This window comes from Aotus nancymaae, unplaced genomic scaffold, assembly GCF_030222135.1.
Source record: "Aotus nancymaae isolate 86718 unplaced genomic scaffold, 86718_ANA_hifiasm-v0.15.2.pri h1tg000004l, whole genome shotgun sequence".
Classification (NCBI taxonomy): domain Eukaryota; kingdom Metazoa; phylum Chordata; class Mammalia; order Primates; family Aotidae; genus Aotus; species Aotus nancymaae.
Window position 1 is genome coordinate 58,505,691 of NW_026988415.1, and position 25,175 is coordinate 58,530,865.

The 25,175-nt window shown below is 35.7% G+C and overlaps 1 protein-coding gene and 1 pseudogene across 1 annotated transcript in view; one reads left to right on the forward strand and one right to left on the reverse strand.

The window, feature by feature from the left end:
• The window catches only part of DACH2 (dachshund family transcription factor 2), a 618,955-nt gene that overhangs the window by 18,623 nt on the left and 575,157 nt on the right, over window positions 1–25,175 (reverse strand). Inside the window, exons 9-10 of the mRNA XM_064360361.1 lie at window positions 2,356–2,504; window positions 2,083–2,230 (exon numbers count right to left, since the gene is read on the reverse strand). Of these exons, the coding sequence (XP_064216431.1) occupies window positions 2,083–2,230; window positions 2,356–2,504 (297 nt within the window). The remainder of the gene's footprint in view (window positions 1–2,082; window positions 2,231–2,355; window positions 2,505–25,175) is intronic.
• Window positions 14,591–15,973, forward strand: LOC110567551 (COP9 signalosome complex subunit 8-like; annotated as a pseudogene).

Below are 25,175 nucleotides of genomic sequence, written 5' to 3' on the forward strand. Positions count from 1 at the left end.
GTCATTACATATAAAATGCTGAAAAAAAGTGCTAGGCTTGATAAGCACTAACCCTAGTAGTAATAGTAGTCATGATAATAGCAGTAGTAGTAATAATGATAGTAATAGTATTTAGTGGTATCATTATTATTATATTATGATAAATGCTAAATTTATTAAATACAAATAATTCCCAGAAAATTTGACAATAGATACAATATTATACCTACCATGTCTAAAGAATTTTTAAAGGACAATAGATATGAATTATAAATACAGACCTGATGGGTCTATAAAAAGTCAGTGAACAGAAATCAAAGTAAATAGATCCCTAAAAGTTACAAGCCAATTTCACCGTATGTAGCAGATTTTAATAAGCCAATTTAAGAATCTTATTACGTTTAACATATAATTTTTTGGATTTTTAGTATTAAGAAACTCTCGACTAAAGAAATGTAAATTATGACTGGTAATCATAGTAGTCTATTTTGCATACCAAATATCAGAAATATATCAATTTCTCCAAAGTTTAAAAAGATGGTTTAGTCTTTGCTTTGTAGTATTTAATGAATCTGACAAGTTAAGCAAAACAGGTTTAATTATTTTTAAATGCAAAGACTTAATTTCCATTTTGAATGAAACCAATGATTCCTAGGCCCTAAGGAACATATATAGTACATTTTCCATCTTATAAAACAAATTTCTTTGTAAAATATGCTACTTTCAATTAGTATAAAGTTAGTAGATTTCATGTAACTGTTGTCCTCTTTCTTTGTTCAGGAAGTTATATCTAGATTATGGATTTTCACTTCCTTTCTTTTCCTGTCTTTTCCACTCTAACTCTTTGCTAATCTTAGGCTTTGTGACCCTTCCACAGAAGAGTAAGCATGGAAGAGAAAGAACCTGAAATTCATAAATGCCATCTTTACTGCTGTTTAGTATTTTATGACAAATATAGGGAAGATGTGGAAATTATCGACTAAAGTGAGGTTTTTAACTTTCTGTGATTTTGATATAAACTAATCTCATTTATTCATTACTATAGATAATCAAGTGGCTACCCCTAGTTGGAAAGTTAATCCTATTTGTGAACAATTCTGAATTTCTCCTTTCTTCCCCTTTTGTCTCCATCCCTACTTCTGCTACTCTAATTCAGTCCTCTTCACCACTGCCTGGATGACAGCAATCTCTTTTTGCATATTTTTTCTCTAGTTTTACATGCACTCCCCCAATCTATTCCGACATGGTAGTGATCAATCCAATTGAAATCAAATCAGATCATTCCACTGCTTATCTTTTAACGCTTCACATCACCTACAGGATAAAGTCCAAGCTTTTACATGGTTAAAATTGTCCTTCATAATTCAGCTTCTACTGCCAACTTTCTCCATCATCTCCAACTAGTCAATTCAAAAATCTCAAAGACATTATAATAAATTGTATTTAGTCATCCATGTGTGAAGTTTCTTGTGCTCAAGGCTTTGCTAACTGATACCTCTGTCTAGAATGCCCAAATCACTCAGGTTTTCACAAGCTTTTCTGTTTCTGCCTTCCGGTCTTTCAACATTCAGATTCAGGTGTTAGCATCAGGAAGACTTCCTTAACCACCATCAGCAAATTAAGTTAACTACCCAATCTCTGTATAATCATATTGACTGGGCATGATTGCTTTTGCCACTTTGTTTTAAAAGTAAACAGTTGCACTAGCTCTCTAAAACATAAATCCCTAAAAAACACGGACCGTTTTTTTAATTCATTTTATAATCCCAAAATCTAACACTGTGCCTGGCAAAGAGTAAACATTTCATATATAAGGAATTGTTAGATTATCTATATTCAGATGAACTTTATGAAATTGTGAGATGACAGTAAAATATTCATGTTTCCAAATCTACAACTGGCCCAGAGTGCAGACATAATTCATTTTCTTTTAGTATAGCAGAGATGGCATAATTTCCTACGTTTTGGCTTATACACAGTACCTAATTCTTAGCTTATCATTTTTTTTTCAGTAATTCCAAGATATCTCGAAGAATATTTCTATTAGTGTTGAAAATGCATCCGAAATAATATTCACTCTATAATTGAACTTGTAAAACTTACTTCTGCTTTGAAGCTCAACTGCAAGTTGTCTTTCAAGGTTTTCTCTAATTTCTCTCTCTCTATACAGCTCCAGTCGTAGGTCCTTCTTTTCTTGTTGTATCTGCTTCTCCTGGATGCGAGCATTATCCAAAGCCACTTTCAGTAGACCCTGTCAAGGTACAGGAAATGACATGCAGTTCATCTTATCTGTTTTAACTTATCAAATATAAAATAATATATGTAGGTGCTAATGTCTTGTATTACATTTATTTTGTTTATAGAAATATTGTTGACCTGAATGTTGGTCAACAGAGTCTCCACGGAGGACAGACTATCAGCAAAAATGAATGGTCCAGGGAATCCAGCGGGCAATGCCTGCCCAGGAGTCAGCTGTATCTTGTCCAAGGGTGACTTCATTATTGGAATTTGAACTGGTACCTCTTCTGCAAAAACAAAATTAATATCAGAAGGTTCACAGAATAAGAGATCAAAAGTCTCACTAGGACACCTCTACTAGGCATCTATAAAGATTTTGTTTATAAAATTAATGACTGACAGTCTCATAATTAGAACTCATATTCTCCAGCTGTCTCTAATTTCAGAAGATACGAATTTAAGTAAAGAACTTGTCAAAATGAAACAATGCTTATGGCTAAAGAGGTAGAAAACCTGAAGAAAAAAATTTAAGATACATACGATTGACATTTGAGTTTATGAATATCTATAAATTAAATATTCAGATCACTTCCTGGAAAAATATAAGCAACATTTTATCTTTTCTCTCTAAATCTATTAATCTATCAATCAATTTATTTATCTTGATTAACAGCTTTATTGAAGCATAATTTACATACAATAAAATTCACCTATTTTAAGTATACACTTCATTTTTAGTAAATTTCCAGAGTTGTCCAATCATTACCACAAATCTATCTTAGAACATCTCAATTCCCCCATAAAGACTCCTCATGTCCATTTATAACCTTCTTTTCTTCCTCAGCCCCTAGAAACCATTAATCTGCTTTATCTCCAAAAGTTTGCCTTTTCTGAATGTTTCATATAAATAGAATCCTACAGTACGTGGTCTTTTGGGTCTGGCTTCTTTCTCTTAGCATGTTTTTTAAACTTATCCATGTTGTGGCAGGTATCAGTGGTTTATTTTTATTGCTTAGTAGTATTTCATTTTGTGAATATTCTACCTTGTGTTTAAATATTTTCTAGTTGATGAATATTTGGATCGTTTCCAGTGTCACGTCTTAACATGTATGACATAAAATTACAAGCTATATCTATTCTCCCCTTCTATTTTTATGTTGTATTCTTCAACATTCTCATTACTCAATAAAGAGATATGAGTAGAAATTTTGTTTATAAATGTTTTATATTTGCTTCAAACAGATACACCTTATTATAAAGGGAATCCCCTCCTACTTTGAGAAACTTGAATCCTTGGTTATTCTGGCTGACCATCTTTCATATGACCTGTATGAATTTGATAAATTTTCTTCTGTAACTGCATATGTAAAAAGACACTGCCAAAGAGAGATAATCTTGGGATGTTAACAAAACAAATTCAGTTACCCTTAATTGGGTCCAACAGCAGTGCATATTGGGGTGAATCATAGCACTTTGACGGGTGCGGGAAGAAACAAAAAGTCAATGACTCCAGCGGAAGTTCTAAGGAACTCCTTTCATTAGCCTGGGGTCTTAGAGAAGGTGGGGATTCTTCCCAGGTTAAAAGTCCCCTTCTTCTACACCCCTTTGGACTCCATGTTTAAATCCCCTTCCACGCACACTCTTGTGGAAGCTGTTTTTTTCATTCCTGAATTTTCCCTCTGGAGTCCCCTTCCACACTCTCTCGTGGAAGCCTGTCTTCCCCTCCTAAACTCCATCTCTCTCTATTCCCTTCCACTCAGGGTGGAAGCTGCTTTCCTCTCCTGGATTCCATCTTTCTGGATTCTCTCACTCAGTGTGAGAGTTAGCTGTTTCTTTCTCTCTCCTTCTCCTGTTTTTCTCTCTCTCTAAATAAATAAATCACTTTCTACAAACACTTTTGAGTCCAGCATTTACTGGGCACTGCGCCGTGGTCCCCTCTCTCATTCTTGAGAGAGCAGGAGACCAAGAATTGGAGAAAAGTCCTCTCAGGGGAACTGAGGGGGCTCCCCTGAACCCCAACATAACTTCCCAGGAATTACTTTTTAGTAAAACTTTAAAAACAGTATTTTGTTCCCAGATGCAAGTGTTTTCTACAACTTACTTGTAGTTTATTTTCATACTCTTTAGTTACATAAATCTGAATATTTAAAAATTAACCCTAATCTCTTATAAGACATTTACTTACTTTTTTTTTTTTTGTAAAGACAGTGGTAGGTTTAGAAGAGGTAAATTATTCCAGAGAGAATCAGCACATTATCACAAATTCTGTGACCTTATTCAGCTTATATGGTTTCATTTGAAGTATTATCTCATAAAAACACTATTAAAACATGTCATAGGCAGCAACTCTAATGTTTCTAAGGTACATTTCTCAATAACTAACCACACGGTGTTATGCTTCATTTGCATTGTTTGATGTCTATATTTAAGTAAGATTTTTTCTTCTTAATGTGAGTGCATTAAGTGGATAGAATGACTTTATGATGATGATATATCAATATTTATAATAGCTGGAAAGGTTCTGTACTTTTATATTGATGTTTATAAATCTTAAAGTATTAATTTATGTAGCTGGGAAAAGCTACTATTATAAAATGAAGTGCTACAAAGTTAGAACATTGACTTCCTGCTGATTCAGAGACAATATAATCGTTTCCCTGAATATATACTTTGTGTCAAGGATAGAGTTCCTAAAATAATGGATTCATTGTTACATATCACCTACACATATGTATAACCTCAGTGGTGAGACTTTGAGGGTCGCTTTACAAACAAGATAGCTGAAAAGGAAAGCAATACATTCAGTATGCATAAAACAAAATTATAACTACATTAAATTTATTGGAAGTCTTCTATTTGAAGATAAAAAAATGCCATTAAATTGGCTGAAAGGAAAATTACTATTGACGGTGAAGACAGGTAGCATGGTCTATGGTTTGTAATGTTGCTATACAGTAAATTGGAGTTTCAAAATAGTATTACTCTTCTTTAAAGAGATAGACACAGGTGAATTAGGTGTTGCTTGCTGCAGTGAGGATCAAATACAAAAGGAATCATATTTCATCAGACCTAGTCAACACCAGGAAAATAAATAGAAATATAAGAGGTCTGCAGGCAATGATTCATTTTGATAATCTGGCCCAAGAGAGACACATAGAGACAGCACACGAATCTAAGCTTCTAACAAAAGACAAATAGGACACAGAGGGTGGGAACTGGGATGACAGTGTAGCAGAGGTCACATCGATTTTCAGCAGCAGTTTTAACATGGATGAGATAACCCTGGACTCTATTTGGCCCATTGTTCATATCCTACCTGTCCCACAAGCAATAAATTTCCTAGTCCTAGAAAAAGGGCCGTAAAGAAGAAGGATTCTCCTTATGACTTCTTATGATTAAGTTTCTGTGCTAACCAAACATGCTTTTCAGACCAAGGTCACATTGCATGTTAAGGTCCATCATAGCCCCCAAACTAGTAGAAGTGTATTATCTTTTAGTGTATGCAAGAGGAAACTGTCAAACTATTCATCAGATGTTTTTCCTTTTTAACTCCTTTGCTACAAAAATGAATGGTAAATGCATTAGATCAATTTCAATCTTGTAATGTTTTCGCATCTGAACAGCACCTGAATTTTGCTCAGAATTTAAATAAGTGAACTGTTATGTAGGAATTTACTAGGTAGGGTTGAAAAATCCTAATTGGCAATACAGTTTTAAATGGGCAAGTACTAGAAACACAGAATACTGGTTAAATAAGAACATCTCTCTCTAACCCCAGGAAAAAGGGCTTTGATTATTTTGATTTAAAAGGCTGATATTCAAAATGTACATATCAAAACCTTTATCAGCACATAGAACATAATAGTATAAACTGCAAAGTAAAGATAGGAGAACTGCTATCTAGTCAAGGACATGAGTGACCTCTCCAGTTATTGAAGCAAAGTGGAAACCACTTTTATTAACCCTATTTGTTAAACCTGCCATACTTCGTAATAGCACTAGGGAATCCACTTAGCAAATAAGCTCTTCATTTTAATTTCTTTCTTAGATCCCAGATGAATAGATATAAAAGTTGACAAGAACTTTTGTGGTAAAAAGATAAATATATATAGTGAATGCTCAAAATAGAAAAATAACTCAGAAAATTAAGTTGAGGCTGCTAGAGACTCTCTACATGACTCCAGTGCTTATTTTCCCACTTTTTCATGTAGCTAAGTGTTTCTTCTTTCCGCTGGGCTTTAAGGATTGACATACAGAAATATAACCTTAGCCAATTAACCCAGCAGTAGAAAAATGTAGCTACCTGCCAGGTCATCAGTTTTATTGTTCAACAAGAAAATTATACTTTGTTATTTTATTTGAGAACTTTTCCCTAAAGACAGCTGTCCCAAGGGACTCTTTTTTTGTCAATGTCATTATTATTACATTCAGGACAAGCAAGACACCTGCTTCCCTCTAACAAACTGAGGAACAATTACAACAATAAAATGACCAACTGCTGTATAATGTGACTTGCGTGGATATAAGGAAGGTTACATAGCTTCAATGACTCCTCAAGTGTTGTCATCATCTAATGTGGAAAAGAAAAGCTTGATCCCCAAATTGGTGTATTTCTTTAAGGAAATGAAATAAAAATAATGCAGATAAATGAAAACAGAAAGCTGGTAGCAAAGGAATAAAGGCCTACCAGCCTGAGAAAGTGACACAGATACTCTAATACCAATTATGCCTATTTGTTGTGGATCCTTAGATTAGCAATTTCATACAACAAGGTCCTTTATAAATTATGTATTAGAATTCAATCGTCTTTCAGACAAAGTATTATTCCAATAACAAATATTATGTCCAGTGAAAGGTTTGGAAGAAGTGTGGTACCTAGTTCTTGTCATTAAGGAGTGGATACATTATTTAGGAAAGAAAGTGGACATTTAAGATTGAATCTTGTTCATGTGGCATAGAGTGTTATTTGCCTCTAGGAGTTCAAATGAGAGATCACTGTAGTTTAGAATGAACCCTCAAAGTAATCTATTCACTCTCTAGCTGAAAGACATTCCCACTGCCCTTAGAATAAAGCCCCACAGAACTTCCACATGATATTAGGCGTTCTAACAAGAAAAGGTTCCTTGCTCCAATTGGTGTGGACAAAACTGGTCTAAACAATATTTAACAATTTTCCTTAAAGCTAGGATTGCTAGGTACATTACAGGGTGCTCAGTGGAATTTGAATTTCAGATAAACAGCAAATCATTGTTTAATATAGTTATGTCCAAAATATTCCATGGGACATTTTTAGACTAAAAATTTATTTCTCATTTATCTGAAACTCATATTTCACAGGGCACAGTTTTCCTTTAACTTCCTAAATCATTTAAAGCAGGACATCTCAGACTCCATCTCACAAATCACCCCTAAAGAACTTACTCATGTAACCCAATACCACCTGTTTCCCCAAAAGTCATTTCCATAATAAATTTTTTTAATGATTAAAATGCTAATACTAAATATTAACATATGTTTTATGTTAAGATAGAAAGCAGAGAGCACAATGAAGAGCAAAATACACTGGAGCCTGATTGCTTGGGTTTGAATCCCTGCTCTATGATTTTTACGACCCGGGGTAAGTTACTTAACCTTTCCATGCCTCAGTTTCTTTAGCTGTAAAGGTAGGATAATACTAACACCTACCTCTAGGTTTGTTATAAATATTAATGAGCTACTATTACCAAAATTAGTAGAATAATTCCTGAACAAAGTAAATGCAATATAAGTGTTTATTAAATAAATTAAATGGTAGTTGAAAATTTACAGAAGTGGTATATAGTCATGTATTTGACAACCTAAGCACCTATTAACACCTCATGAAACACCATGTTTGGAAATATACTTCTCTAGGTAACCAGCTTCACCTTAAATTACACCACTTTTACTTTCCTAGTCATGAAAGGCCTGAAGAGACAGGTCAGTGGTTTTTAACCAGGAGCAATTGTGCTCCCCAGGGCACATATGGCAATAGTTAGGGAGATGTTTGATTGTCAAGACTATGTACTGCTGACATCTAGTGGTAGAGGCCAGTGATGCTGCAAAAACCCCCACAAAGCATAGGAAAGCCCTTCACCCCCGACTTCCGCTGGATTCCCAACAGTTATCTGGCCAAAAGTCAATACTGGTTGGGAAGCACTGTTGTTTCCTATTTTCAAATAGGAAAATCTCAATGAAAGGACAGTGAACTAGATTTCCCCTTCTACAGGTTGAGGATCCCTTATTGGAAAATCTAAAATCTGAAATGCTTCAAAATTCAAAACATTTTGAACTCTGACATTAAACCACAAGTGGAGTAATCCACACCTGACACAATGTGACAGATCACAGTCAAAATACAAGAAAAACTTTGTTTCATGCACAAAATTATTAAAAACATTTTATAAAACTACCCGCAGGCAGAGTTTATAAGGTGTATATGAAAATTAAATTAATTTCATCTTTAGATCTAAGTCCCATCCCCAACATATTTATGTATACGCAAATATTCCAAAATCTGAAAAACCCAAAATCAAAAATGATATGGTTTGGATCTGTGTCACTACACAAATCTCATGTCAAAAATCCTCAGTGTTGGAGATGGGGCCTGGTGTAAGGTGATTGGATCGTGGGAGTGGAGTTCTCATGAATGAGATCTGGTTATTTAAAAGTGTATGACACCTCCCTGTCTCTCTCTGCCTCCTGCTCTGGTCATTTAAGACATGCTTGCTTCCCCTTTGCCTTCTACCGCGATTGGAAGTTCCCTGAGGCCTCTCCAGAAGCCAAGCAGATGCCAGCATCTGCTTTAAAAAGGCCTATTTTCTGGTGAGGAATTCAAGTGGACAGAAGAAATTTGAATAAGTAAAGAGGAGCTAAAAGTTAACAGCCAAGATAATAGGGAAAATGCCTCAAAGGCATTTCAGAGACCTTCCTGGCAGCACCTTCCATCACATGACCGGAGGCCAAAGGGGGAAAAAATGATTTCATGGGCCAGGCCCAGGACCACACAGCCCTGTGTAGCCTCAGAACACTGCTCCCTGCATCCCAGCCACTCCAGTTTCAGCCACAGCTAAAAGGGACCCAGGTACAGCTTGGGCTGATGCTTCAGAGAGACAAACCATAAACATTGGTTGCTTCCATGTGGTGTTAAGCCTCCAGGAGCACAGAGTGCAAGAGTTGAGGATTGGGAGCCTCTGTCTAGATTTTAGAGGATGTATGGAAAAGCCTGGATCCCCAGGCACCTGCGGCAGGGGTTGAGCCCTCATGAAGAACCTCTAGTTGTGCTGAGCAGAGGGGAAATATGGAGTTGGAGCCCCCACAGAGTCTCCACTGGGGCACTGCTTAGTAGTGGAGCTGTGGGGGAGGGGGTCACCATCCTTCAGATCCCAGAATTATGAATCCACCAACAGCCTGCACTATGCACCTGGGAAAGCCACAGGCAATCAACGCTAGCCCTTGAGAGCAACTGTGGAGGTTGAATCCTTCAAAGCCGTAGGAGCAGAGCTGCCCAAGGCCTTGGGAGCCCACCTCTTGCATCAGTATATCCTGGACGTGAGACAGGAAGTCAAAGGATACTTTTTTGGAGCTTTATGATTTAATGACTGCTCTGCTAGGTTTCAGAACTGCATGGGGCCTGTAGCCTATTTCTCCTGGACAATTTCTCCCTTTTAGAATAGGAGTATTTACCCAATGCCTACACCTCCTTTGTTTTTTGGAAGTAACTAACTTGTTTTTTGTTTTACAGGCTCATAGGCAGAAGGGACTAGCCTTGTCTCAGATGATACTCTGGACTGCAGACTTTTGAGTGAATGCTGGAATAAGACTTTGGGGTACTGTTGGGAAGGCATGATTGTATTTTTTAATGTGATTTGTGAAGGGTTGGAGCAGAGTGATATGGTTTGGATCTGTGTCCTTACCTACATCTCATGTCAAATTGTCATCCCCAGTGTTGGAGATGCAGCCTGGTGGAGGTGATTGGATCACTGGGAGAAAGCTCTCATGAATGGTCTAGCACCATCTCCTGGTGCTGTTCTCATGATAGTGAGTGAGTCAGTTTTCATGAGATCTGGATATTTAAATTAAACATGTGGTAAGACAGGCTTGCTTCTCCTTTGCCTTCTGCCATGATTGAAAGTTTCCTGAGGCCACTTCAGAAGCTGAGCAGATGCCAGCATCATATTTCTTGTACAGCCCAAAGAACCATTAGCCAATTAAAACTTTTTGCTTTATAAATCACCCAGTCTCTGGTGTTTTGTTATAGCAATGCAAGAATGGAACAATACAGAAAACATGTCTGGTCCCAAGCATTCCAGATAAGGGATATTCAAACTGTAGAGAATGTAATAACCTTAGTAAGAAAAAAAGTCAATTGTGAATTTAGAACTAACAAAATTCTTTACAAGGTGTGTTTTAGAGTTTTTACGCATTTCATTTGGGATTGCCACCTGCATTATTCGCTCAAATGTTATCTTCTTTGTGAAACCTACATGATCATCCTATTCAATGCTGCAACTGTGTGCCCCTTATTTCTACCCCACTGAGATGATTTCTTTTGTCCTGTAGAATTTAGCACCATTTAATATACAATCTCATGTAATTATTTAGTATTGTATTAAATATTTTATTCCAGTACAATTTAATCTTTTTGAGAGCATTGACTTTTGTCTGATGTTTATTTGTTCACTGTTGTGTCCTCAGTATCTACCATAGTCACTGTCATGTGTCTAACTATAACCTTTGCAACGATACTGGATCTGCAGACTGGTAATCTTAAAGTCCTGTAAGATTTCTAATCATCAGATTGATTCCACTATTGATTTCTATTCAAAAACACAATATTGTACATGAATATAGAATTTATTTATTTATTTATAAATACGTGGTAGAATGAAGGAAGAAAGGGGATGGAGGTAAAGAGTGTCTGCTCAGCTCTTAGTCAATCCAATAAAATAAATGATTACTATAATCTACAAATATTGTGACAAATTGAGATTTTACAGTTTTGAAAAATAGCTTGTATAGTTGCCACAGAATGCCTAGTGTCAATTTATTGAACTTGTGTACATAGCATAGTCCTCTGAGCAAAACATTTTAAAGCATAAACGTTTCTGTCCCACACACATACTTTCCCATCATCTCTGAGATGATCTATTATTGTATTAGAGATAAAGCAGACCTGACTGATTTTTTTTGGAATAACTCTATATTTTGTAGAGCCCAGAAATAAAAAAATGCTGAGGTTCCAGAAAGAGACTAGAATTTGATCTAAAATCTACAAAGAAAAACAAGAACTTCGATATAAGCAACCAAAAAGCACCAGAGGCATGTACAAGTCCCTTCTCCAGAAAACCAGACTGGGTACCTCTGTGTAAAAGGCTGCACAAAGATAACATTTTATGAATGCCGAGTGACTTTATAACGGTTTGCATCATAAATTGGCAAATGAGAGGCAGGACTGGGAATGGCACAAGGTAGAAAGAAAGCTGCTGTTTTAAAGAGATGTGTTCGGGATAGATGGAGCGGGGAGGGCACATATTTCCATAAATTAGCTGACCCTTCCAGGTGATAATGTTTTGTCACTCTGGCTCATTTGTAAAATGGCCTTTGTACCTTCCCTCCGAAATCTGTTAGGAGTATGCCAGTCATCATTGTCCCTCAGTGGCAGTTTTCAACCTGACTGTGTCTAGTCAGCCCTGTTGCCCAAATTCCTCAGGATTCTAATGTAGGTCTGCTTTTATAAGTCTTACTGGGGGCTCAGGCATCTGGCTGGCTGAAGAGGCTGTAAAGCAGATTTCTCATTTTGCTCCCCTGCCAGGAGACATCCAGTCTTTTTTTTAATCAACCAAGAAAGAAACCTCCTTCTTAATCTGGCACAAATCAGAAGGGAAATTTACTGTTCTAACCTGGCAATTCAGGTGCCAAATTTAAAAATCTCTGCTTTCACATTTGGTTAGTTAACTTATCTGAGTAGAGAAGGTCAATGGAAGGTATAAGGGAGCAGGTTATTCACCCAGCACTTTAGAGCATAGTTCTCAAACTTTATCATGCATAAGAATGAACTGAAAGTCTTTTAAATGCACATTCCCTGCTTCCAGAGTTTCTTACTCGGTAGGTATAGAGTCTGACAATTTGAATTTCTAATAAGTGCCCAATTGATGCTAAAGTTGCTGGTGTGGGAATCATACTTCCAACAAAAATCATTGGGCTATATAAAGGTTAATTTTTACTACAGTCACAAGATTATTAATATTGTTTCCTATCACAATATATTTTTTAACTAGTTATTTTTCAAATTTCAAAAAATCATTTCAAAAATGTTACCTAATTTTAAGTATGTATCACCAAAGCTTCTAGAAATTGAATAAAATTAAAGACGCCCATCAACCAGTCTGTTTTATAGATCTAGAGGTTCTGAAAATTAATTTACACTGCAGAAAAATATGCATATTGGGCCAATTTGTAACATAGATCCAGGAAACAAAATAGTGAAAAACGTGAGCCTATACCAGTAAAAGGAAAATATTTTTCTGAGAATGAATTCTATGGATTCAAATTAGATTTACTTGCATCCAAGAAAGGTAGAAAGAAGATATTTCGAGATGATTAAGATTAAAAATTAAAGATAATTTAAAATCAGAACGACACTATCACGGATAATTTGGGAAAGCAGTCTATATAACAATTCACAATTTTTCATCTCCAGTTAAACTCTTTCATGAGGACTCTGCACTTAATTACACAGATTTGACATTTTTATCAATATGAACACTAATAAGTATGCAATTATACCTGTGTGTAATCTATGCATATTCATATTTTCATGTTACCACAGTACCAATTATGTACAATTCTATTTTCATTAGCCATCACCTTCTCTTGCTCATGCACACAATCACTGAGAATATATACTGATATTTTAGTCATAGCTAAAATATGGAGGCACTGGGCTTGGTACAGTGGCATGCATCTGTAGTTCCAGCTAGTCGGGATGCTAAGCCAGGAGGATCACTTGAGCCCAGAAGTTTGAGGCTGCAATACACTACGATCATGCCTCCAAATAGCCACTGCACTCCAGCCTGGGCAATGTAGTGAGACTCTGCCTCTTAAAAAAATAAAAACAAAAATGAGGCACTGAGGCATCATATGTTTTATACAAACAGTTAAGGGTTTTCCTGATAGATGAGTCTTCATTTCGTAATTGCAACACTGCTATAAACCTAGCTAACTCAAAATCACCCTAATTGTTTATTTTAGAAAGTTGAATTTTATTTAAAATATATATTAAATTAATAAGGCAAAGCACTGCAATTTTGACATTTTTTTGTGTGCTGTGTAATATAGACATTACGATAATAAAAACTATTGTGGCCAGGCACGGTGGCTCACTCCTGTAATCCCAGCACTTTGGGAGGCTGAGGTGGGCGGATCACTTGAGGTCAGGTGTTGAAGACCCGCCTGGCCAACATGATGAAACCCCATTTCTACTAAAAACACAAAAATTAGCCGGGTGTGGTGGCAGGTGACTATAATCCCAGCTACTCAGGAATCTGAGGCAGGAGAATCGCCTGAACCCAGAAGGTGCAGGTTGCAGTGAGGGGAGATTACACCACAGCACTCCAGGCTGGGCAACAGCACGAGACTCCATCTCAAATAACTAACAAACAAACAAACAAACAAAATGTTGCTTCTTGCCTGATAATTTCTTAAGTTTTACCTAGGAAGTTGGCATCTATTCGTAATGCTCAATTTAACAGCCTTTACCAAAAGCACAATCCTAGTTTTAGATGTTGTCTATTGCCATGAAAATTTGTACCATCTTGCAGACACTCTTTTTTGATAATAATAATAAAACAATTCATAACATATATCCAAAGAGGAAAGGATGGTTAAATGCCAGTAGTAGGACACATGAATGTGCCATTTTGTTTTGTGTTTTAATGCTAGCTCTTCCTCATCTTCATTTCTAGTTTTTGGGGCCTGATTCAACTTTATTTTTTTCTATTTCAATATTCTCACATTACTTAGTGACTTTTATCAGAAACACTTGAGTACCTAGTTGTGCATTGTACTGTGGTGTAAAGCAAGGTGGTATAAATTGAAGAGTGTGGTGGTGATTGCCTCTAGTAACTATTAGACAAATACGATTTGTCCATAAGACAAAGAGGAATATTTTCAAAGATTTTTTAATTCTTTAGAAATCTTTCATAAATGTATCATGCAGTTGAAAATAAATGATTATACAAAAGTCAATTATCTGATACATCCCTTTCTGATTCTGACTTACTTCCTATGTCTGCATTCTTCTTATAGCACGACAAACATTACTGAATGTCTCTGTGTGTTGGGATGTTACACAATGACCCTATTTATAGAACACAAAGATCTACCTCAGAGTGTTTGTGAGACGTTTAAAGGAAAAAACTCAAATGCAAAACACTTAGCATGGTACTAAGCATACAGTTGGCCCTCAAAAAGATGAGCTACATCTGAAGCGATGCTAGCCTTCTAGATCTGGAATGTTCAAGAAAAAGAAGTGCACTGAATATACATTGATTCCAAGATTTACCCTATGAATTTATTTAAAAAACTTACTCTGGTAAATTGAGTGAAGAATTTTCTTAATGTGTCAAGAACTAACTAAGGTATTATAGCATTGCATTTTGTCTTCCTAATAACCAGACAAAAGAACAAACCTGTAATTCTGTAAGTGAACTCTCTCAGACTAGTTCTAAGGTATTTCGAGCCTGAAGTCTTCAAAGTACCTGAGTGGTTTGAGTTGACCCCCCACCCTGCTTCGGCTCACCGTTCGTGGGCTGCACCCATTGTCTAACCAGTGCCAATGAGATGAGCCAGATACTTCAGTTGGAAATGCAGAAATCACCCACATTCTGCACTGATCTCACTTTGAGCTGCAGACAGGAGCTGTTCCTATTTGGCAGTCTTGCCAGCCACCAAGTCGCATTTTCCCTTCAAATTTAATTTAAGTTGTATATTTATTCCCATGGAAACTTGCAAGTTTAGGCTAAGTGTACTTTCTACTAAGAATATAGAAAAAGGGGGACAGTTTGGGGTCTGGCTGTTGGGCAAGTGTGGCCTCAAGACAGACTGGGAAGATGCTAGTGGCAATGATTGAGGAAAAGTGCTTTCAGTTTCAAAAAGTTGCTGGATCAGTGCAAGAACCAAGAGTTCCAGGCTTTTGGAAAAATTGCTACAGCCCCACTGTATGGTCAGCTTTTAGCTTTTTATTTGCTCCACAATGACATGAATAACCCAAGATATGTTTGGTTAAAAAATACCACCTGCTATAAAATCTTCAAATTCTGAACTTGGGGGAATTTGCTCAGTAGGAAAAGGAATCTGGCAGAGAGATTTCCTTGGGATCTATACAACCATCAGTGCTCACCAGTGGCCTAAGGTGTTCTAGCCAATTATGGAAGCACTTAGAGATACAACAAGGAGATGATCCTTTGCCCTTGTCTCTCAAGCGTATACCTCAATAATCGCTAATGATTTCGCAGCCTTTGCTGGATGTCCCATAGAAGAGGCTGTGTAAGGTGTATTAAAACAAGCATGGCAAGCTGACTCCACTATAAGAATAGCTACGCCCAGAAAGCCGATTGCAAGGCCCCTGGATGTTTCTTTTAACAAGTTTATTCCCTTGTCAGAGCCAATTCCAGTTCACCAAATCCCCAGTGAATAGCAATTATCCAGACTGACGTTATGTGGCTTTCCTGTATAACTGATTTATCACCCTGAGTTTAAGATTCACCTTCAGAATCCTGTATATTGACAAATACAGAAATGAAAAGTTTTCATTTTTAATTTGTTAGATGGATGAAGCACCTTACCATTCCTTACTATGTTATAAAATACACATATAAAGCATGATGTTTTATGTACATTTTGTCCTTAAACATTGTGCTGAATAATTGTTGAAACAGTTCTTGTTTTGTAATATTTAACAGTCTGGATGGAGTCTGTCAGTATTATGGCAGTTAGTTTGTTTTTTAGTGACTCGTAAAATAGGATTTCCTGTTTCTTATAGAACAGTGGTCATCAACTGTCTTTTGCCTGTGCAGCGGCCCCAGCACACACCACACTCTTATCTGTACCAGTTGTAATGATTCATTTGGAGTTTGAGGGTAATATCTGTATTGCTGGGGATTATGATTCATCCTCTTTGGAGACAATGCTCTCTTTTCTCCCCACCTCCTGAGAGCCACTAATGTAAAATACAGAAATATGTCTGAGGACCAAAAAGAAAAAATTTTTTTATACTAAACCAGCTTGTTAGATGTTTTCCAATACTGTAAGTACATCTATTGCTGGCAGTGGAGGGCTTGCCATAAAAATGTGACTTATTTAAGATGTTCATGAGAAGTATTAAGTTTTATTCTCTCCTTTTGTAAGATGGGAAAAGTTAAGTGTGGAATGCATTATATGGAGAAAGAAGTGACTAAGATATGTGACACACTTTGTACAACTATCTTATGGCCTGTTGATTACTTATAATCTTGATTCTTCAGCTCAAGATCTTCCCTTTGCAGAAATACTAAACAAGTCTTTCATTTTCTGTGTGACACCCATATGAATATTTGATGTTGTTGTTTTATATCTTCAGGTTAAAACAGCCTTTAGTTCATTTATTCTGCATTAGTTTAGTAAATATTTAAATGAAAAAAAGAAAATATGAAAAATCGATCTTAAATTTTTACCAGCAAATTTGACCTTATTTTATTAATGTTAAAATTCCTTTACTTATTGTTGTTACAAATATTTATGGATCTATATGGAATAGCAAATGTTGAAGCAAAAATTCTCTGTACTACTGTACTCATAGCCAATGATATTTCTTTAGGACAAAAAATATTTTTAAGATTTACTTCACATGAAGCCCTACAAAATTCAATAATTAATATTAAATGCAGTTTAACATTTTCTTTTTTATGAATGTGTAAATAATATGCACTCAATAACCAGAGAAATTCTGCAACATGAAGAAAAGAAAATAAAAGGAAAATTAATATGTGAGGTCTTTCAATACTAATATCTTGTAATCAGACTTAGACAAAACACTGAGAATTTCCGTCCTCAATTCCAATTCTATGAAGTTGGTATATTTTTATGAGCCATTTATTTGGATAGAGTGCTTTAAAAATCAATATTGTAACATTTGAGTCCCATAAAGTTATTTTCAGTTTAGTATCATATCTTAGCCATTTCTGCATTTGTACTGAATCTGCCTTCATCCTTTGCTTTGGATAACCTTAAAGAACATGCCTCCATCACCTGAACAGCTATATCTATTCACTTCCCTTAGAGATTTTAACTTTCTTAATTGTATTTGATCACGAGGGAAGATCACTTTGCTCACTGACTCTGTGTCCATTGTCACCTCCCCTCCATTATTCATTTCTCATGTGGCATTTTTCCAGTGTAAATGGCTAAATACTGTATTTTTTTTTGTTTTTGTTTTTGAGACGGTGTTTTGCTCTTGTTACCCAGGCTGGAGTGCAATGGCGCGATCTCGGCTCACCGCAACCTCAGCCTCCTGGGTTCAGGCAATTCTCCTGCCTCAGCCTCCTGAGTAGCTGAGATTACAGGCACGCGCCACCATGCCCAGCTAATTTTTTGTATCTTTAGTAGAGACGGGGTTTCACCATGTTGACCAGGATGGTCTCGATCTCTTGACCTCGTGATCCACCCGCCTCGGCCTCCCAAAGTGCTGGGATTACAGGCGTGAGCCACCGTGCCTGGCCTAAATACTGTATTTTTAACATGGCATTGAAATTACCTTCTATTCTTGGTTAATGACAAGATACTCTATCATCTTATCTCTAGTTAAAATACCTATATTAACAGATGATGAAGTGCATCACAGCCTATGATTCTCAAGCACAATCAATATCACATTTTCTAGAGAGAATTTACTAATAATCCATGTAACCATCTAACCTTACCTACAACTAACTCTGACAGTTGGTGTATTTTTTAAAAATTATAAGGGTGAAAAGCAATGCAATATGCTATTCAAGTTCGAGCACTTATGTGTATTGCTTTATTGCCTCTGCTAAAAGTTTCCAGAAGATAGTTTCTCCTCTGGATACTCACAACATGTGTTGTCTTCCTCGATTCGCCTAGAAAATTGACTTACTGGTTAGAAAAATTCTATTATTGATATCTCATAGCTTTTTAAACATTGTCAACCCAAACCTTTGAAGCATATAGGGGTCCTTTGAAGCATATAGGGGTTGCATTTTCAGGTCTCAGGTAATTATCTTGTATTTGCTTTTCAATGGAATAATATATGTTGTAAGAGAAAATTTTACCATCATTTTTTCTCGTGCTTAGACTTCACAAATGTTATATTCCATATCACCACCAAAGTCAAAAAGTGTAACACAATAGTGGTAGTATTTCCACAGATATAAAATACTCCTACTATAATTAAGATGTAAAATAAGAACAATTACTTAGGTCTCCTGTAATAAAAGAATAACTTTAAAACTGTGTTACTCTTATAATAATACTGACATTCCCATTAGTACTGTGTCATACGCTTTCAAAGCTGTATACCCTGTTCAAATGGCATGGTGTCTTTTTGCAATATTGTTTGAGTCCAAGCAGATACAAAGTTTATACAGAATGCATGTAGGGAGCCATAAAACTGGTGGTAAACATATTTCTCCATGGTATTTTAGTACTTTAAAAAATTCAATCACAGGGAAAAATGTTTTGCTGTAAATATCTTAAAAGCTTTATAACAGGCAATGGCTTCCTACAGCACCTGTTTAAATAATTTTAAGAGTGAGAATAGGTCTTCTTATATACCAAAACTCACATTCTTTAAATTTCTTTGAATTTTATGTCTTACTTTTGATATTTAAAAAAGATTTAAGTACAATGCACTTTGTGTGCTAGTATGGCAATGAATAATCAGTCTTCCAACTTGCAGTGTGACAGTGTTTTCCAAAATGAATCCAGGAAATACATTTCTACTTCAGCTTATGTTTTACTCTTTCTGTACAAGGTATTGTTTGATGACTATAATTTGGCAAATAAAAATGACATATTACATGCTCAATGTTCTTTACATGTTTCTGTAAGTTTTGAATGAGCCAGAGTAGAAAAAAAAGCCTCTCAAATAGAGAACATTAGAGTTTAAATTAGAAGCAAAAACAGTTTAATGATAAATTCAGAATTTTTGAAATTGAAATTTGGAAATACTTGTTTTTGTTTTTATGATCTTCCTTGCTATTATTACACTTTGCCTTCTAGTGAGTCCTCAGAAATTTTATTTATGTTTGTGAAAGGGAACTCATCATCACTGGTCATTAGAGAAATGCAAATCAAACCCATATTGAGATACCATCTTACTCCAGTTAGAATGGTGATCATTAAAAAATCAGGAGACAGTGGAGAGAATGTGGAGAAATGGGAACGCTTTTACACTGTTGGTAAGAGTGTAAATTAGTTCAACCATTCTGGAAGACAGTGTGATGATTCTTCAGGGATCTAGAAATAGAAATACCATTTGACCCAGCAATCCCATCACTGAGTATATACCCAAAGGATTATAAATCATTATATTATAAAGACACATGCACACATATGTTTATTGCAACACTGTTCACAATAGCAAAGCCTTGGAACCAACCCAAATGCCCATCAATGATAGACTGGATAAAGAAAATGTGGCATAGTGGTACACATCTGTAGTCCATGGAATACTATGCAGCCATATAAAAGGATGACTTCATGTCCTTTGCAGGGACATGGATAAAGCTGGAAACCATCATTTTCAGCAAACTGACACAAGAACAGAAAACCAAACACCACATGCTCTCACTCATAAATGGATGTTGAAAAATGAGAACACATGGACACAGGGAAGGGAACATCACACACCTGGGCCTTTCAGGCAGTGGGGGACTAGGGGAGGGATAGCACTGAGAGAAATACTTTATGTAGATGACAGGGTGATAGATGCAGCAAACCACCATGGCACATGTATACCTGTGTAATCTGCATGTTCTGCACATGTACCCCAGAACTTAAAGTAAAACAATAAAAAATAAAGTTTACATGTTAATGTCTTAAATCTCTAGATAAGACTTCAATCATTTGAGCTGGGGACTATGACCTACTTATTCTCTTTTTCCTCTGCAGAAGCTATCATTTTGCCTTATATACAGTAGACATCCAATAAATATTTGTTTTCTAAATTACATATGACAGAAAGTCATATGAACATTGAGATAAGCTAGAGCTGCCTAGAGAGCATATATTAAGGCTTAGAACACAAAAGCCTAAAGGTAGATAGATTCCTAGACTGAATTCCTAGAAACTTCCCATGATCCTTAATTTAAGAAAACAGCATTCAACAGGTTAACATTCATTCTGTGGTTGAAGTGGGATTGCTCAATATTGTAAACATGTCAGTGGTCAGAAAGCCAGCAATTAGAAGAGGATTTGAGGTATTGATTCACTGCTTATCAAATCCATATTCCCTAAATCCAAAATGAATGGGTTTCTATATGTGGAAAAGAAGTGTATGATTCTTCTAGCATTACTGGAGATAATTTCTTTAAGTAGTATTCTATGCTTAGTGTGAACTAGGTTCTTACTCTCTGAAAGTTAATTACCAAATTGTTTTATGTCCTTAGTAACAATATACTACAGCTGACCCTTGAACAATATGGGTTTGAACCGTGCAGGTTCACTTATACACAAATTTTCTCCCACCAATGACCCCTGAGAGAGCAAGACTAACCAGTTCTCTTCCTCCTTCTCAGCCTACTCAACATGAAGATAGTAAGGCTGATGACCTTTATGATGATATACTTCCACTTAATAAATAGAAACTATATCCTCTGCTCCTTATAATTTGCTTAATAACATTTTCTGTTTTTCTAGCTTACTGTTTTGTAAGAATACAGTATATAATGCATGTTACATACACTATGTTTTAACTGACAATTTATATTATCCATAAAGTTTGCAGTCAACCACAGGCTATTAGTAGTTTTAAGTTTTTGGAGAGTCAAAAGTTATACAGGTGGCCAGGCATGGTGGCTCGTGCCTATAATCCAAGCACTTTGGGAGGCTAAGGCAGGAGGATCACTTTTGGCTGTGAGTTCTAGACCAGGCTGGGTAACATAGCAATCCCTGTCTCTATATTTTTGAAATTATCCAGCTATGGTGGTACACATCTGTAGTCCTAGCTACTTGGAAGGCTAAGGTAGAAGATTCTTTGAGCCTAGAGGTTGAAGTGGCAGTGAGCTATGATTGCATCACTGTACTCCAGCCTGTGCAACAGAGCAAGACACTGTCACTTAAAAAAAAAAAAAAGTTATACGTGAATTTTTGACTGGAAGCGGGGCGGGTGGTGGTTAGTGCTCCAACTTCTGCACTGTTCAAGGGTCAATGGTATTTACAATTTAAAGTAAATTTATTCAAGTTATAATATTTAGAAAAACAGAATTTTAAATTTGTGGATTCTAATCTCTTGTGTACTTGTTCTTTATTACATACAATGAATATAATTTAATATTGAATGCAGTACTTTCAAAAAAGACTAGCCATAGTGGTATACAACTTGAGCTGTGTCTACGCATATACCTTTTTGTTGAACCATTTGGGTGTAAAACATTTAGCAAATATAAAGAAAAAGAAACCAAACCAATTATCTTGCAGAGCAGATGTCTTTTCAGATTGAATTGATTGTCCAATGCAACTGTAATGACAAATCTCTCTATGTGTGAATACATGTGTGATAGTCCAGTGCTTAAAAACTTAAAGCTACCCTCTCCATTTCTACCAAGAAACATAGTACACATATGAAATGCTTTTCTAAGCAAAATAAAATAATCTCTTTAGTACTGAAGTATTATCCAAAATTGAATTACAATCGAGAAATTCAATTACTAATTGTAATTTTCCTTTGGTTAATTGCATTCCTCCACCTTTGTCAAAATGTACATCATTTGGGAAACAGGTGACATTTATTTCTATTGCCTTAACAAAAAGGTAATTTTATGAGTCCTTTTGGCATCGTATTTTATATGCAAAAAATGTTACCTCCATGCTGTAGCATCTCCACATACAGGAAATGCATTTACAAACAAATGTATAGTATTTAACTACATTTTGTCTTCTACTCTATTTTGTACACGGTAATAATATAAAAAAACTGATTTCTAAAAGGTTCATATACAATAAAAGCCCTGTTGCCTACATTTATATTCATCACTGACATGTAACTGTATGGTCATTTGTGTGTATATAAACATGCAGACACACACAATTATAAATCTTGTCATGAATGTAATTGCTTTTCTCAATGAACTTCCATGAAATAAAACACAGCTAATGCCTCCCACTTAGCATTTCCACTGAAATTATAGTTTGCAGCTTGCAGTGGGAAAGCACTATGTAAAGGATCTGAACCATTGTGTTCAGAAATGCCATTGATTGTCTTTATTACTAGAATAACAAACCCCCCAAAATATAATAGCAAGTAATATGATCATTTCCCTTGCCAGCACCATTAAACTTGGCAGTGAACTACTTCAAACAGCTGAGAGTGTTAAACATTAGTTCAGCCTTAAGCAGATTTGGCTATTTAATAGCCAAATATGCACTGCAGTCTATCTGAATGTTAAAAGCACTTTTCAAACTTAATTTTACAGAAATCTTAATAACCAGAACAAACTATTGAAGGCAAAAAGAAAAGTAATTATTTCAACAGATGAAAGGAAACAATAAACGAATGTTCATGTTTTAAAAGTGGGGCTGTGACTTCTCTTTTTTAAGGAAATGTTTTGAGCCCAAAATACGATGAAGATACTTAAGCTACTGTTTACATAGGGATTATTTCTACCTGCGAATTTAATTCTTGGAGAGGAGGGAATTAACAGCTTTTCTAAACCTGAGTTATTAAGTGAAACATCAGAAGGATATTTGTTTTCAAAGGTGAATTTCATTAGTTTCTTTTTTAATTTTTGATTTTTATGTTTTTGTGGGTACATAGTCTTTGTACACTGTTGGTGAGAATGTAAATTAGTACAGCCACCGTGGAGAAGAATTTGGAGGTTCCTTAAGAAACGAAAATTAGAGCTACCATACAGTTCAGCAATCTCACTACTGGGTACATACCCAAAAGAAAAGAAATCATTAGTTTGTAAATGCTTAATTTAGACATTTTCTACAATGATTAGAACCAGGAAAGAAACACAAAGGCAAATGGGTATGATCAGAAAAGGAAAAGAAAATGACAAAAGCTGATCCAAAAAGGCTTTAATGTGGGGCGTGGCGCTGTGGTGGTAAAGATGGTGATTGTGAATTTGAAGGCCAATGCGTTTTATTGCCTTTTCCCAGTGCCATCAACAGGTAACTCTGAGAATGTGTTGAAATGCTAAACTTACAGACAAAGAACACAACTAGTGAAAAAAATAATGGTCTTGGAATTGTTCTCATTATTGTCACGTAGATATTTATAAGTTCAAGGTATAAATTTAAATCATAAAATTGTCAAAATCATCACATCGCCATAGTAAAAAATACTTTGAAAGAAAATGAACAATTATTTACAAATATAATATACTTAGCCATAATCAGACTTGTTTTAGACCAAGCTTAAAGTATATGCATTATATACAAAATAGTGTTCTCCTCCTCACCTGCTGGTAAAAATTGAAAAGAAAAACAAGTTTTCGACAGTTGATTCTATCAGAATTTTTTCCTTCAGAAACAATGTAATTTTGCTGCACTAAAGCCAATATCTAAATTTTACTCTCAAAATTCCGAATAGAAATAAAAACAATGAAAACTAAGCTAATACCCAGGTATTCTCCCCTCAAGCATTTGTGTCTTTAGCCAAGATTTACAATTTCTTCTTAAACAGGATGAGGAACTCTTTCAGATTCTACTACACTGCCAATAAAAACAGGAACCTTCTTTTCAGAGCATTAAATAGGTTCTAGGGGCTTAAAAAATTAAAATGAAGTGAACTGACCACAATTCGATCAAGTTCCTTAGGCTAGGAAGAATCACTGGTTTAGTGACAGATAATTTAAGGTTGGATTTTTGGAAGAAATTTTAGTTTCCTCAGTCAGATTTTAAGCCCCTGGCAAGCAGGAAATAGATCTGTGTGCTTCGTGTACTTCCAAGGAAGCACCTGATTGAATGTCAATGTCTGGGGGCTTACAGGATGTTTTCCTTAAAACAATAATAGCACAAATATGACTATCTTATGTAGTAGGAAAAACTGTCCTCAAGGGGCTTAGGATTTCTCTAAATGTCTTTTACTGATGGTGATGTGATTCCCTGAGGCAATTCAGTCCCAGATTTTATTTCACGCTGTGTGTCTAGTGAAGCCATTTTGGAACACTAGTTCTATGCAATGGAAGTAGAAATATACCCTGTCATATTTCTTGCAATTAAAAAGAGAATAATAACTCTTACAGTGTATTTTCCCTTTGTGTTTCCCACCCTTCCCAAACACAGTATTCTTTGTTTTCATTCTTATTTTTTAAATTTCTACCCTACTTGGAAGCTGAACAAATATAGTATTCTATCTCCACTATTCTTAGATGAAAGGAAAAACACTCATGCCTTACTTTTAATGATTTCACAATCTGTATGTTTTCATGGTTTTATCAGTTATATATAATGAAGATAAATGAGCACTTTGCACTTTGTACGGTATGAGTATTTCTTTAAGGTTACAACAGAGAACAACAAAAAATAAACCAGAGTTGTAAAACCAGCAGGAGTAAGTGGAACTGGAACTGACTTCAAGCTTCTTGTTAGTGGGACAGTTAAATGGTCTGAGATAAACAGTTACTTGTTCTACTAATTCAGTCTCCAGGTATTCTTTGTTGTTTTGGTGAGCATATTATGCTAAGCACAATAGTAATAGTAATAACTATAAAGGTGGC